Here is a 12,915-nt window from a genome sequence, read left to right as displayed (position 1 = left end):
TGTTGGAGGTGCCGTCTTTCAGATGAGACATTAAACCGAGGTCCCGTGTGCCCCCTCAGATGGATATAGAAGATCTCACGGCACTATTCAAAGAAGAGCCGGGAGTTCTCCTGGTGTCCTGACATATATATCCCTCAACCAGCACTTAAAAAAAAAACAAATGATCTGGTAATTTATTTCATTGCTGTTTGTGGGACCTTGCTGTGCACAAAATGACTGCTGCATTTCCCACATTACAACAGTGTCTACATTTCATTTATTGGCTGTAAAGCGCTTTGGGACATCCTGAGGTCATGAAATATAAAAGCAAGTTTTTTCTTTCTATTTGAGAAAAAGCCATCAAGACTGTATATTCCCACCAACTCTGCGCAGAGTCTCTCTCCCCACACACAACAATAACTTGCATTTGCATAGCACCTTTAACATCGCAAGACGTTTCACAGAAGGGAAATGGATAGCACGCAGTAATATAAGGATTAAGGGTGGTGATTGGAAACATTGGTGGTGATAGAAATAGGTTTGGAGGAGGCTTTTGAAGGTGGGGAGAAAGGCAAAGAGGTTCAGGGAGGGAGTTCCTGAGGGTAGTACCAGGATGGCTGAAGGCTCTGCTATTGATGTTAGAGCAAAAGTTGGAGAAAGTTCTAGCTGATCCATCACTTAATGATGGTTCAGCAATTTGACAGCACAGTGATGGTGCTATGGAATCCAGAGTGGTAGCAAAGAGGGATGGCTGGGTGTCATCAGAATACCTGTGGAAGCTGCAACCGTGTCTACAGATAAACATATAGATGAGAAAAAGGAGTGGGTCAAACATGGAACCTTGAGGTACTCCCAAGGTGACCTCATGGGGGCAGAAAGTGAAGCCATTTCTAGAAATATGTTGCCTATGTTGGGATAGGTACAAGTGGAACCAAGCAAGGATAGTTTCACAGAGGTGGACCACGGAGGGAGGTGCTAGTGGATGATGGATTTGGTCAACCATGTCCTACATCATGGAGAGGGTGAGGAGGACAAAAAGAGATAGCACGTCTTGGTCACAGTAATCGTGGATCTCGATGACTACGACCAGGACAGTCTGGTGCTGTGGGTGGAAGGCTGACGAAAGGGATTTGAGGAGTGGTAATGATTATATGTTCAAGGACCTTAGAGAGTAAAACAGGATTAGAGGGGGGGCAATAATTGGAAAGAGTGGAAAGATTGAGGGTGGGCATTTTGAGGAGCAAAGTGATAACGGCAGGTTTGAGGGGGAGAGCAACGGTTTCTGTGCAAAAGTTGCTATTAATGAATAAACACAAACTGGGGAGGAGTAGGTACTGGGTGTTGTATCAGCTCTTTAACTGTCCTACTCTTTTAAGATAATTACCGCTGGGAAAAGTCAACAAGGTGTGGATTCTGTTCCACGCTGCTCTTCCTGGACAGAGTGGTTAGACTACCCCATCTAGTGGTCAGCACTCTATAAGCAGGTTTCCATGTCACTGAGGTGCAGTCAAGAAAATGGGTAAAGGATTGCCTAAAGGCTCAATAAATACCTTATTTGGATGAATAACAAATTTTATTTTGCCCCATATTGTATTTATGACCAATAATGAGAATAATCTGACTATTGTCTTGAATTAGCTTTTCCAGGGATGTCACTCCTATGCAGTGCAGTAAAACCTTGGATAATGAGATATTGTTAGCAAAAATATATCTGTACATATTGACTTCACGTGACTCAAAAGTATGCGTTCCAGGAATTGAGGGTGACTTTTTTTCTCCTCCCCATTTCCTGATCTTGTATCATGCCTTTTCCCCAGATGCGCAATCGGCTCCTTGGCCCCAAAAAGATGCTTAGTGGTATAAACTGGGCGACATGGACATGTTGGGCCGAAGGGCCTGTTTCCATGTTGTAAACTTCTATGATTCTATGATTCTATTCAGTAAGCTGCCACTAGGAGGTGTATATAAAAGGGTTGACCTCAGTGTCCCTAGGCTAGGAAGGTGTAAAATAAGACAGTTTTTCTGCTCTGGATTGCTATTTTTAGTGAGGAAAGTGTTCAGTTGAGATGACATTATGGAGGGATAGCCCAATAACACTCATTTTCCAGGTTCACACACAAAGTAGGCCACTTGAGGTACTGGAGGGATACTGGAACCCTTGGGATCATACTGAATGTCAGTTGCTACATTCAAAAGAGGAGAGAAAATTGGGGAGGAAAAGTGAAGAAATAAGTTTCTTTTGCATAGAATGGATATAGGAAGGGGCTGTATTTTGCCACGTATTCAATGACAGCCCCAGCGAGCATAGATGAGAGCTCCAGTCGCTAAATTTTTTATTTTTTAATTTTTTATTCGTTCACGGGATGTGGGCGTCGCTGGCGAGGCCGGCATTTATTGCCCATCCCTAATTGCCCTCGAGAATCTTGGGTTGATATTGAGTGGGATACTTGTGTCTGATGGGAGTAGAGTAGCGACCCCCGCCCCCCCCCAATCATATCTGACCGATCCTCCTAGTAGAGGTTTGTAAGTCAGGCTAACAACCTGTCCACATAAAAATAGAGTCTTCATTACGAAACAAACCATAGCACGATCTACTAGATGTAAGAGCCATGGAAAAAATGGTTTGTCTCATGTGCTGGTTGGTGTGGAAGAGAAAAGAAGAGGAGGCTCAAATGATAAACCCATCACATGACTTTATCCTGGGGCAGTCATTTAATTGTGCATAGACAGTTTGTGTAAGAAAATAATATGGTGTCTAATTCGGGATACTTGTCAGCTTGGGTTCTGCTCCTGGCTTTGAGGAACATTCTGCAGAATATCCAGTAAGACACTGTCAGACTCCTTTATTTCACAGGAAAAGACAGATCAGAGTTGGATTGGAGAAGCAAAAGATACAACATCTGAAAGACCTTGAAGCCACACCTCACACAAAGATCAACACTTTTAAGCGTATAAATAATGTCATCAATACTCAGGTATGAAGCTAAAGGGAGATTATCAGCTTAGTGCTGCCTTGTGGGGTTTTGTTTTCTCACGTAGCACATTGATTAATATGTTAACGTTATGTTCATGTAAAATTCCTTTGTGTATCATTTTAATGCAATAGTTAACCAGTTGATGTTAAATAGTTAATTAGGGCATTAAAATGGTGCACAAAGGAGTTTTGTGCAAGAGTAGTTGATGGTAAGATGAGTAATGAGGTGACTCACAAATACCACTGAAAATTTTTGTATTCTGTTCACAAAATCTCAAGATAGATACAGATGAGGAAAACCTCATGGTCCATCTTAGCTCTTCCATCCAGATAGATCCTACAGTCGCTCCTTCACAGCATCCAACTGTTTCAAATGATACCAAGGTTTTCACCTTCATTGCCTTACCCAGAAGTCGATTCCACCTATTGATTGCTCTGTGTGAAGCAGAACTTCCTAAATCTGCCTTTAACCAGTTTGAACCTATACCTCCTTATTCTACTGTCATGGTTTTGGAATAGTGTTCCATATTTGACAGAGTAAATAAGGAGAAACTGTTTCCAGTGGCAGAAGGGTCAGTAACCAGAGGACACAGATTTAAGGTGATCAGCAAAAGAGCCAGAGGCGACATGAGGAAACATTTTTTTATGCAGCGAGTTGTACTGATCTGGAATGTACTGCTTGAAAGGGTGGTGGAAGCAGATTCAATAGTAACTTTCAAAAGGGAATTGGATAATTACTTGAAGGGAAAAAAAATGCAGGGCTATGGGGAAAGAGCAGGGGAATGGGACAAATTAAATAGCTCTTCCAAAGAGCCGGCACAAGCACGATAGGCTGAATGGCCTCATCCTGTGCTGTACCCACTATGATACCTATTTATATTTTTATACCATCTGCTATCTTCTATAATGTCACATCTCAGTCACCTCCTTTCAAAGCTGAAAAACCCAGGTTTCTTCAGTCTTTCCTTGGAACTCTGTCCTCTGATGGTCAGGATCAGCCTGTCTGGCTATTTTCTATAGCATCTCCAAGACTTGAATGTCCTATATATAACAGCCTTATCATAATTTATTTCCCAGGTATTCTTAGAGATGGGTGAATGTCTATTTCCAGAAACCAGTGGCAGGAATCAATACTTATTTCCAAAGGTTAAATTTGCAATATATCTCAGCGTTAATGAAAGCTTATGTTTTATTGCAAACTTAACACTTATTCTGTTGTAAACTTAATACTTATTCTGTTGTAAACTTAATACTTGTATAGTGTGAGACATTTTTACACTTTTTACTGGAATGCACTGCCTGAAAGGATGGTTGTACTATCTGTAATCACCAGGCATTGTTCTGTGATTTATAAATGCGAGAGGTTCGAGAATTTCTTGACATTCACCTGAGGAAGGAGGAAGCCTCCGAAAGCTTGTGAAATTCAAATAAAATTGTTGGACTATAACTTGTGTAAAATTGTTTACAATTGTCAACCCCAGTCCATCACCGGCATCTCCACATCATGAAAGGATGGTGGAAGCAGATTCATTAGTAACTTGCAAAAGAGAATTTTGGATATATACTTGAAAAGGAAAAATTTGCAGGGCTAAAGGGAAAGGGCAGGGGAATGGGACTAATTGGATAGCTCTTCAAAGAGCCAGCACAGGCATCATGGGAAAAATGGCCTCCTTCTGTGCTGTATGATTCTATGATATTCACCATCAGGATTCCTTTCAGAAATGACATAGTTGCATGCTAGCAAACTAGGTTGCAGCTTTGCTCTTGTGCTTCCATCAATCTGTTGAAAGGAGGTGCTGAGTGAAAAGCAAGTGCTTACCTTTGGGAGGGAGGAAAATCAGTAGAGCAAGATCCCATTCTCGCACATCTTCTGGCAGGCAGTTAGGGTGACATTGGAGGAAGATTAGGAGGAGGCTCCTCATCCATTGCAAGAGCTGGGCTATGTTGTGTGATACAGGGAGACCTCAAGAGGTGAGAAAATATAAAATTTGCCAAAAATTTTAAAAGATTGATGTTTATGCCTTTCTGATGTGAGGGTTTATTTTTACTTCAGGTGGTGGTGATATTTTCACCAGTCCCGTTGATGATGCATTCATTGCATGAGGTCAGCTGTAGGCTAAGAGGGTTATATCCCACTGCTGAGGCTACAGAGACTGTGAAGTAATACTTCTGGATAATTCTCCATTTTTATTGTAACAGAATGAAGAAAGAATCAAGAATGCGTTTGTGACTAAGAAGAGAAAGAAGAAACTCAAGTTTGATGGGAGCAACCTAAGTTTGGCAGGAACCGGAAGGCTGTCTAGTGGAAGCAATTCCCCCTCAGAATTGGGTAATAATACACTTGTATCCTACAAAGGGAGGAGTGAGAGAGGTGACGGAAGTGGCCCTCAGCTGGACAATTCTCACCAAGCAGAAAAGAACACACTGATGCCAAGCTCTGAGAACACAGAAGCCATCACAGGTATAATAGCATCCCCTGCGTGCTGAACACCCGAGTGCTAGAGAAAAAGTCCTTTTATAAAACAGGAGGCGTACAAATCCTCTCCGTTGTATGAAATCCTGTGTAATGGCACTGGGTTCACTACATTGACATTTTATAAAATTTATAAAATTGGATCGAACTGGAAGAAGTTTGGTCCATTGAAATTCTATACAATGGGAGTGACTAGGAAGTGGATTGCTCCTTTGGAATTTTCCAGAATGGACAGTAGCTTGATCAGTTGGAAATCAGTTGGCAATAAATCAATTGGAAAGACTTGTATTTATATAGAACTTTATTGTGTCTCTCAGTAGCATTTCGAACATGACTGTTATGTAGGCAAATACAAAGACAGCCATTTTACACACAGCAAGATCCCACAGACAGCATTGAGATGAATGAGCAGTTAATCTGTTTTTGCTGGTGTTGGTGTCTGGGAAGAATTTTTTTCCAGGGTACAAAGAGAACTCCCTGTACTTCTTTAAACAGTGCCATGGAATCTTTAACATTTTGACCCTAAGTCGCTTCTGCACACTGAATTTATAGAAGCATTTTCTGGATAGCCCTCAATTCTGTATGTTGTAAAATTATATTTGAAGATCACTTCCATTTGCTTATACCTTTAACATTCACCTAAATGGGGCCTTGTTTTAACCCTCATCTGAAGCTCAACATCTTGAAAAATGCAGCACTCCATGGTATTGCTTTGAATGTCAGACTATATTATGTGCTTAAATCCTATATTGGGGACTTGGAGACAAAAGTGCTACCCACTGGACCAAACTGACATATGTCATATGCATTAAGTCAGGTATGCACATGCCTGGTGTAATCCGTATACATTTATTCAATACACAGACTTGTTGTAAGGCTTCAGTACAATATAAACCCACTCTGCATTGTTGCTGTACACCAGAGGGTGTCCTCAGTAATGAGTCAGTTTGTTATGGCTGCCTACCTGGATACCAACTTATCCAAATACAGTTTCTTTAGTTTAAATTTTTCTTGCTTAGATTTATAATTAGCACATGGCCCTAATCAAAGTCACAATGACATCCACTGTGACTGTGACCATGGTGCACTATCCCTCCTCATTCTTCTCGACCTGTCTGAGCCTTTGACACAGTTGACCACGCCATCTACCTCCCAGGCCTCTCCTCCATTGTCTAGTTGATTTGGACAGCCCTTGCCTGGTTCCACTCTTAACTATCCAATCGTAGCCAGAGTATCTCCTGCAATGGCTTCTCTTTCCGCCCCCAAACCGTTAACTGCGGAGTCCCCTAAGGATCTATCCTTGGCCTCCTACTATTTCTCATCTACATACTGCCCCTCGGCGATAACATCCGAAGACGTGACATCAGGTTCCACATGTATGCTGACAACACACAGCTCTGCCTCACCACCACTTCTCTCAACCCCTCCCATGTCTCTGTGTTGTCAGACTGCTTGTCCGACATCCAGTCCTGGATGAGCCGCAACTTCCTCCAATTAAACATTGGGAAGACTGGAGCCATTGTTTCCTTCTGCCGCCACAAACTCCATTCCCATGCCATTGATTCAATCCCTCTCCCTGGCCACTGTTCCAGGCAGAACCAGACTGTTTGCAACGTCGGTGTCCTATTTGACCCTGAGCTGACCTTCCGACCCCACATCCTCTCCATCACAAAGACCGCCTACTCCCACCTCAAAAACACCGCCTGTTTCTTTCCCTGTCTCAGCTCATCTGCTGCTGAAACCCTCATCCATGCTTTTGTTACCTCCAGACTCGACTATTCCAATGCTCTCCTGGCAGGCATCCCATCTTCCACCCTCCGTAAACTTGAGCTCATCCAAAACTCTGCTGCCCGTATTTTACACCGCACCGAATCCCATTCACCCCGTGCTCACTAACCTATATTGGCTCCCGGTCCACCAATGCCTTGATTTTAAAATTGTCATCCTCATGTTAAAATCCCTCGATGGCCTTCTCCTACATATCTCTGTAACCTCCTCCAGCCCTACAATCCTCCAAGAAATCTGCATCCCTCCGACTCTAGCCTCTTGTGCATCCCCCACTCCCTTCGCCCCACCATTGGCAGCCATGCCTTCAGCCGTCTAGGCTCCATGCTCTGGAATTCCCTCCCAAACCTCTCCATGTCCATCTTTCTGTCCACCTTTAAGACCCTTTTTAAAATCTACCTCTTTGACCAAGCTTTTGGTCACCGATCCTCATAGCTCCTTCTTTGGCTCGGTGTCAATTTTCGTCTGATTACACTCCTGTGAAGTGCCTTGGGACGTTTTTCTACCTTAAAGGCGCTATATAAATGCAAGTTGTTGTTGAAATCAAATCATTAAAATAACCAGTCAATTAAAATTGCTGAATAGATTTAATGGCAGAGCTGGAAGCAGGGAACAGATAAATGCAGCATATTTCTGATGCACCTCTTATTGATCACTCTCATTGACTTTTAAGTTGTCCCTATTCGCTGTTGTCTTTCTAAATTTATTGAAGCCTTTTCTACACCACCCTCAATTCTGTATGTTGTAAAAATTTGTTTGAAAACCACTTCCTTTTCTTTATCAAGGTTCCTGCTTGCCATTTGTCCCTTATTCAAAGTACAGTGTAGGGAGTGGGTCTGAATCAGCACAATAAGTGAGAACTTATATAGACATTATAAATCATAATACTTCTAGTTTAATAGCATCAGCTAATTCAAAGTCCATCCACACAAATCCCATCATTTACTCTTGGAGCTCCACCAGGGATTCATAACCCATTTATAACAAAGGTGGTTTGTTTATACTATCACTGAGTTATGTGTCAGGGGTTCAAGATAACACCAGAGAGGGGAATGCATTGTAAATTAATTTAGGACCTGAACGCTGAGGTTTGTTTGGAATTAATAGATGATGAGATCCAATTATTATGATGTAGTCTGACAGTGTTTGAAAAGCCAAGTTAAACAATAGTGCGGTTTGTTCCAATTTGGATTTTTAAAAATGGTCAAATATCATAATGATTTTAATGATTTCATCTCTTTTAAAAAATCTGGTTTAGATTCTGAAAAGAAAAACAAAAGGAAGAGACTGAAGAAGAAAAGCAAAAATAAAATCAATTCAGCTGACTCTGAAGATGATTTTTCCAGAAATGTGGACTTAACTGCACCTCTGGGTAAGGGCACAGCACAAGCTCAACATTCCAGCAGTTTGGTTTAATGGTTGATATATCAGCACAACAAGGTGAATCAAGCATGTCTGTTGGAACTCTAGTCATACTAGTTAGCAGGGACTTGAGAGTTCCTTTAGTGCCTCCCTAATGGCTTAGATGGAATTCTAGTCATACTAGTTAGGTCTACAGGGACTTGAGAGCCCCTTTGATCCCTCCCTAATGGCTTAGTTGGCAAATGCACTGCCCAGGGTGGAAATGAGCCATACCAATCAGGAAATCCCCAAGTGCATTCTCCAGTCTTTCCTGAGTTAGCTGATCTCAGGCAAAGTAGTGGTCACGTAGCTGTAATTGACCTTAGCTCCCCTGGACTAAGGAGGAAAATATTCAGGCATGGTTCCTGCTCTTAGTCACCATCTAGTGACTCTTGCTGAACAACAAATATGCATGGACTTTAGGTGAAGAGAGGATCAGGTTCATCTGTGAAGCTGTCCATGATTGAATAGCTTGCTGATACTCAGTCTAGATTTGCACAGGGATGATGGATACTTTGGTGGGGTTTCATTGTGCTACCAGCCAACACTTACAAGGGAAAGAAAAGATTTCCTGGAATAGACAATTGAAAAAAAAGACTAGTAGGACTATAAACATCTCAGATCTGGATTTTAGGGCAGTAATGTGAACTAATACATCAGAAATTACAGAGCCTCAAACTCAAGGCTAGAGAAATGGGAAGTAATGTGTACCAACTGACAGTCCAAAAAGCAGCTGCAGCCCTACATGAAATGAGTTGGGCAGGTTCAGCCCAGTGTTTTCAAGCCCAGACCATAAAGTGGCTCCTAATTAACATTAAATTAGCAATTTCACCCAGAGGAGTCATATTGGCACAACAGAGATGCTCTTGCAGTTGGGATTTGGGCATATTATTGGGCAGAATAGGAACTACGCCTGCATGCAGCCGGTGGTACATCTAACCTGGACATGTTTGATGTGGCACCGGGTGACAAAAGTGTAAATGTATTTCAACATCTCTCGCCTAATGAACACAAAATTTTATCAATTTTTTTTAAAGAACAGTAACGGAAAAAATGCAGATGGTTTTCAGTCAGGGCTCTGAGCTATTTAAAGGGATAATAAATCTAGTAAGACAGAGTGAGCAATGTAAACATTGAGCTGATTGGTGGATATCCAGCATGGCAGCTGTGATTTATCTCACAACTTTTTTTTTAGAAGAAATTCAAGGATTTGTTTTAGAAACTGTTTCAGAGTGCCAGCTGAGCTGCATGGGCATCACTGTGCTGGGTAACAGGAGTCACCTTTCTGTCTTGCAACATTATAGCTAAGCATCTTCGGCCCCCACCACAAACTTCATACCCTTGCCCTCAATTCTATCCCTGCTCCCTGGCCACTGTCTTTGATTGAACCAGACTGTTTGCAACCTCAAGGTGCATGCCCATCCAAGACACCATCTTGGCACTTCGGGAGGCCGCGTAGCACCAAAACAACGGGCGCAACACGGCCCAATTTCTAGCCCAGTTACTCCAATGCTCTCCTGGACGGACTCACATCCTCCATACACTTAATCTCATCCAAAACTCTTTAGCTTGTATCCTATCCCACACCAAGTCCTACTCACCCATTATCCTATGCTCGCTGACCTCCATTGCTTCCCAGTCCCCCAATGCCGCAAAATTAAAATTTTCATCTTCGAGTTTAATTCCCTCTATGGCCTCACCCCTCCCCATTTCTCCGTTCTTCTGACTCCACCCTCTTATGCATCCCCCTCCCTTCGCCCCATTGACAGGTGTCCCCTTAGCCTCCTAGGCTCCCATTTCTAGAATTCCCTATCTAAACATCTCTGCCTCTCCATCTCTCTCTTTTTATTTAAGATTCTTCTTAAAACCCACCTCTTTTTGTCATCCTCCTAATCCTTTGGCTTTGCATTCATTTTTTCCTTATTGCTCTGTGAAGCACCTCGGGACTTTTTTCTACATTAAAGGTGCTAGTTAAATGCAAGTTATTGTTGTTGATGATGGTATGGTCGTACTATTTGGTTGCAAAGAAAACTGACAGCAATTGCAAACAGTTGGTAACCGTGACAGTACTTTGCCTTCATGACAAGATTCACTGCATTTCAAAAATAGTTCACTGTGTGAAATGTTTTGAGATGTTATATAAATCCAAGTATTTTAGTTTTGTTTATAGTCAGCATCATCAATTAGATAATCAAGAAAACAGACTGACAGACCCTGCTGACACACGTAGTCTATTTTAGGTAAAGTAAATTGTAAGTAAACCTATAATATAATGTTTCAAGAGAGTGGCCTGGATTTTAACTGCCAGCGGGTTTCCAGCAGGCGAGTTAATTTCCCACCCACCTGCGGCACAATGATTTTAATGGCTGAACCTCATTTAAATCCCACTGGTCGACTTCCCGCCCGTTTTAAGCAGGTAGTTGGCAGGAAGGGGCAGAAAATGGTGGGGCCCGGAGGCCGCCTGCCAACATGAGGTAGATGGCGGGATCGGGTTCTGAGGGTGTCTCACGGGGATCTCGCTTTCAGGAAGTGGGGAGGAGTCCAGCTCAGGGGACACTTAAACTATCTTTGTGGGGTCCAGAGGAGCTCTTGCCCCTCCTGGCCCCACAAAGGAAAGAAAAACATGTAGCTTTTTCAGATCGTGATACTGATCATGAGCAGGAATCCTGATCAATTTCCCTCCCCCCAGCCTCTAACTCAAGTACACAGAGGCCAATTGTAGCACTAGCTGGCATCAGCTAACTCAATATAGACCAAGAGTTGCACCTGGGACCTAACTGATCTCCATGGCTTACCTACTCTCCAAATATATTAGCTGAGACATCAGGGAAGCCTGGACTAACCTATATTTCTATCAGAGCCTATAGTAACCAGTAACCCTGCACACACCAAAGCTCCTATCTGTTGGGATGGATTCAATATTAGGTTCCAGAGTTGAAAGGATGGTTCGGTAACCCACTGCAACCACCAATCCTCTGAGTATAAATATTTTAGACAGCAGAGAAACTCCAAGGTCTCTGGTGTTGAAAAACTGTTGCAGCGGGCTGTGATTTGATTAAGATATGTTACAGCAGAGTAGGGGGAGCTTTGCTTTACTTCTAAACCTTTATGTACCTGGCTTACGTCTGTTTGACGCAAGTGCGGAGAGAGCTGACCTTGACCTGAGAGGGTTTGATGATCGCATTTGGTGCCCACTCTCACCCTCGTGGACATAAACAATTACCACCAATTCAAACAATATAACTGCATATAACTTATGGAAGAAGCTAAAAGATCGTTAGAAGAGGAGCAATTCATCATTTTTTAAAAAAAAGTATACACTGAAACACTATGTAAATTGCAATTTTAACTGCTAACTAATCAAAGGATTAGTTCTTAAGTAATCTCATTCACCCATCACCCCTGTGCTCGCTGACCTACATTGGCACGCAGTCCGGCAACAACTCGATTTTAAAATATCATCCTTCTTTTCAAATCCCTCCATGGCCTTGCACCTTCCCATCTCTGTAACCTCCTCCAGTTCTACAACCCTTCGAGATCTCTGTGCTCCTCCAAGTTTAGCCTCTTGCGCATCCCTGATTTTAATTGCTCCACCATTGGCAGCCGTGCCTTCAGCTGCCTAGGCCATAAGCTCTGGGATTCTCTCCCAAACCTCTTAGTATCCCTACCCCTCTCTACTCTTTTAAGACGCTTCGTAAAACCTACATCTTTGACCAAGCTTTTGGTCACCTGCCTTAATATCTCCTTTTGTGTCTCGGTATCAAATTGTGTTTGATGACACTCCTGTGAAGTGCCTTGGGATGTTTTACTACATTAAAGACACTATATAAATGCAAGTTGTTGTTGTTGAAGGATACACAAGATTCCATATCAGGCACTTTAGATTCATCTAATCATTTTGTTTTCTTTTTATACCTTTTAGATCTCTATAGAAAAGCACTCCTTGCATTAAAGACCAGACCACGAGCTAACAACTAGGCAATTTGTTCAATTAAACAGCAAGGATGAGTATCCCAATGAACTGGGTTCTTCACTCGCTGGATACTATTCACACTGGAGAATGTGGACAATTGTTCCTGTCATTTGAAGCCCATTTGAACTGTGTCCATCTTTGGAGATGGTTAGGTGGGATGGAAACTCTTCAGACAATGCATTAAGCTATCCTTTCTGTAGGATCTCAAGAAATTATTGACAAATCATGCAAATTAGTAAATCAGGAACCGTGACAAATTTAATTTTTCATGATGTCATTAGATGTTGCATGTGACCTGATGCCACCACACATCAGATTGTGACCCACAGG

The 12,915-nt window shown here is 42.3% G+C and overlaps 1 protein-coding gene across 1 annotated transcript in view; it reads left to right on the top strand.

The window, feature by feature from the left end:
• The window catches only part of LOC137332699 (ADP-ribosylation factor-like protein 13B), a 30,217-nt gene extending 17,627 nt beyond the window's left edge, over positions 1 to 12,590 (top strand). The window contains exons 6-9 of the mRNA XM_067996641.1: positions 2,834 to 2,954; positions 5,153 to 5,414; positions 8,470 to 8,583; positions 12,535 to 12,590. Of these exons, the coding sequence (XP_067852742.1) occupies positions 2,834 to 2,954; positions 5,153 to 5,414; positions 8,470 to 8,583; positions 12,535 to 12,590 (553 nt within the window). The remainder of the gene's footprint in view (positions 1 to 2,833; positions 2,955 to 5,152; positions 5,415 to 8,469; positions 8,584 to 12,534) is intronic.
• The last annotated feature ends 325 nt before the right edge of the window (positions 12,591 to 12,915 follow it).

This window comes from Heptranchias perlo, chromosome 15 (assembly GCF_035084215.1).
Source record: "Heptranchias perlo isolate sHepPer1 chromosome 15, sHepPer1.hap1, whole genome shotgun sequence".
In the NCBI taxonomy this organism is placed as follows: Eukaryota; Metazoa; Chordata; class Chondrichthyes; order Hexanchiformes; family Hexanchidae; genus Heptranchias; species Heptranchias perlo.
Note: the sequence above shows the minus strand (reverse complement) of the source record. Positions and strands in the feature narration are given on the sequence as shown.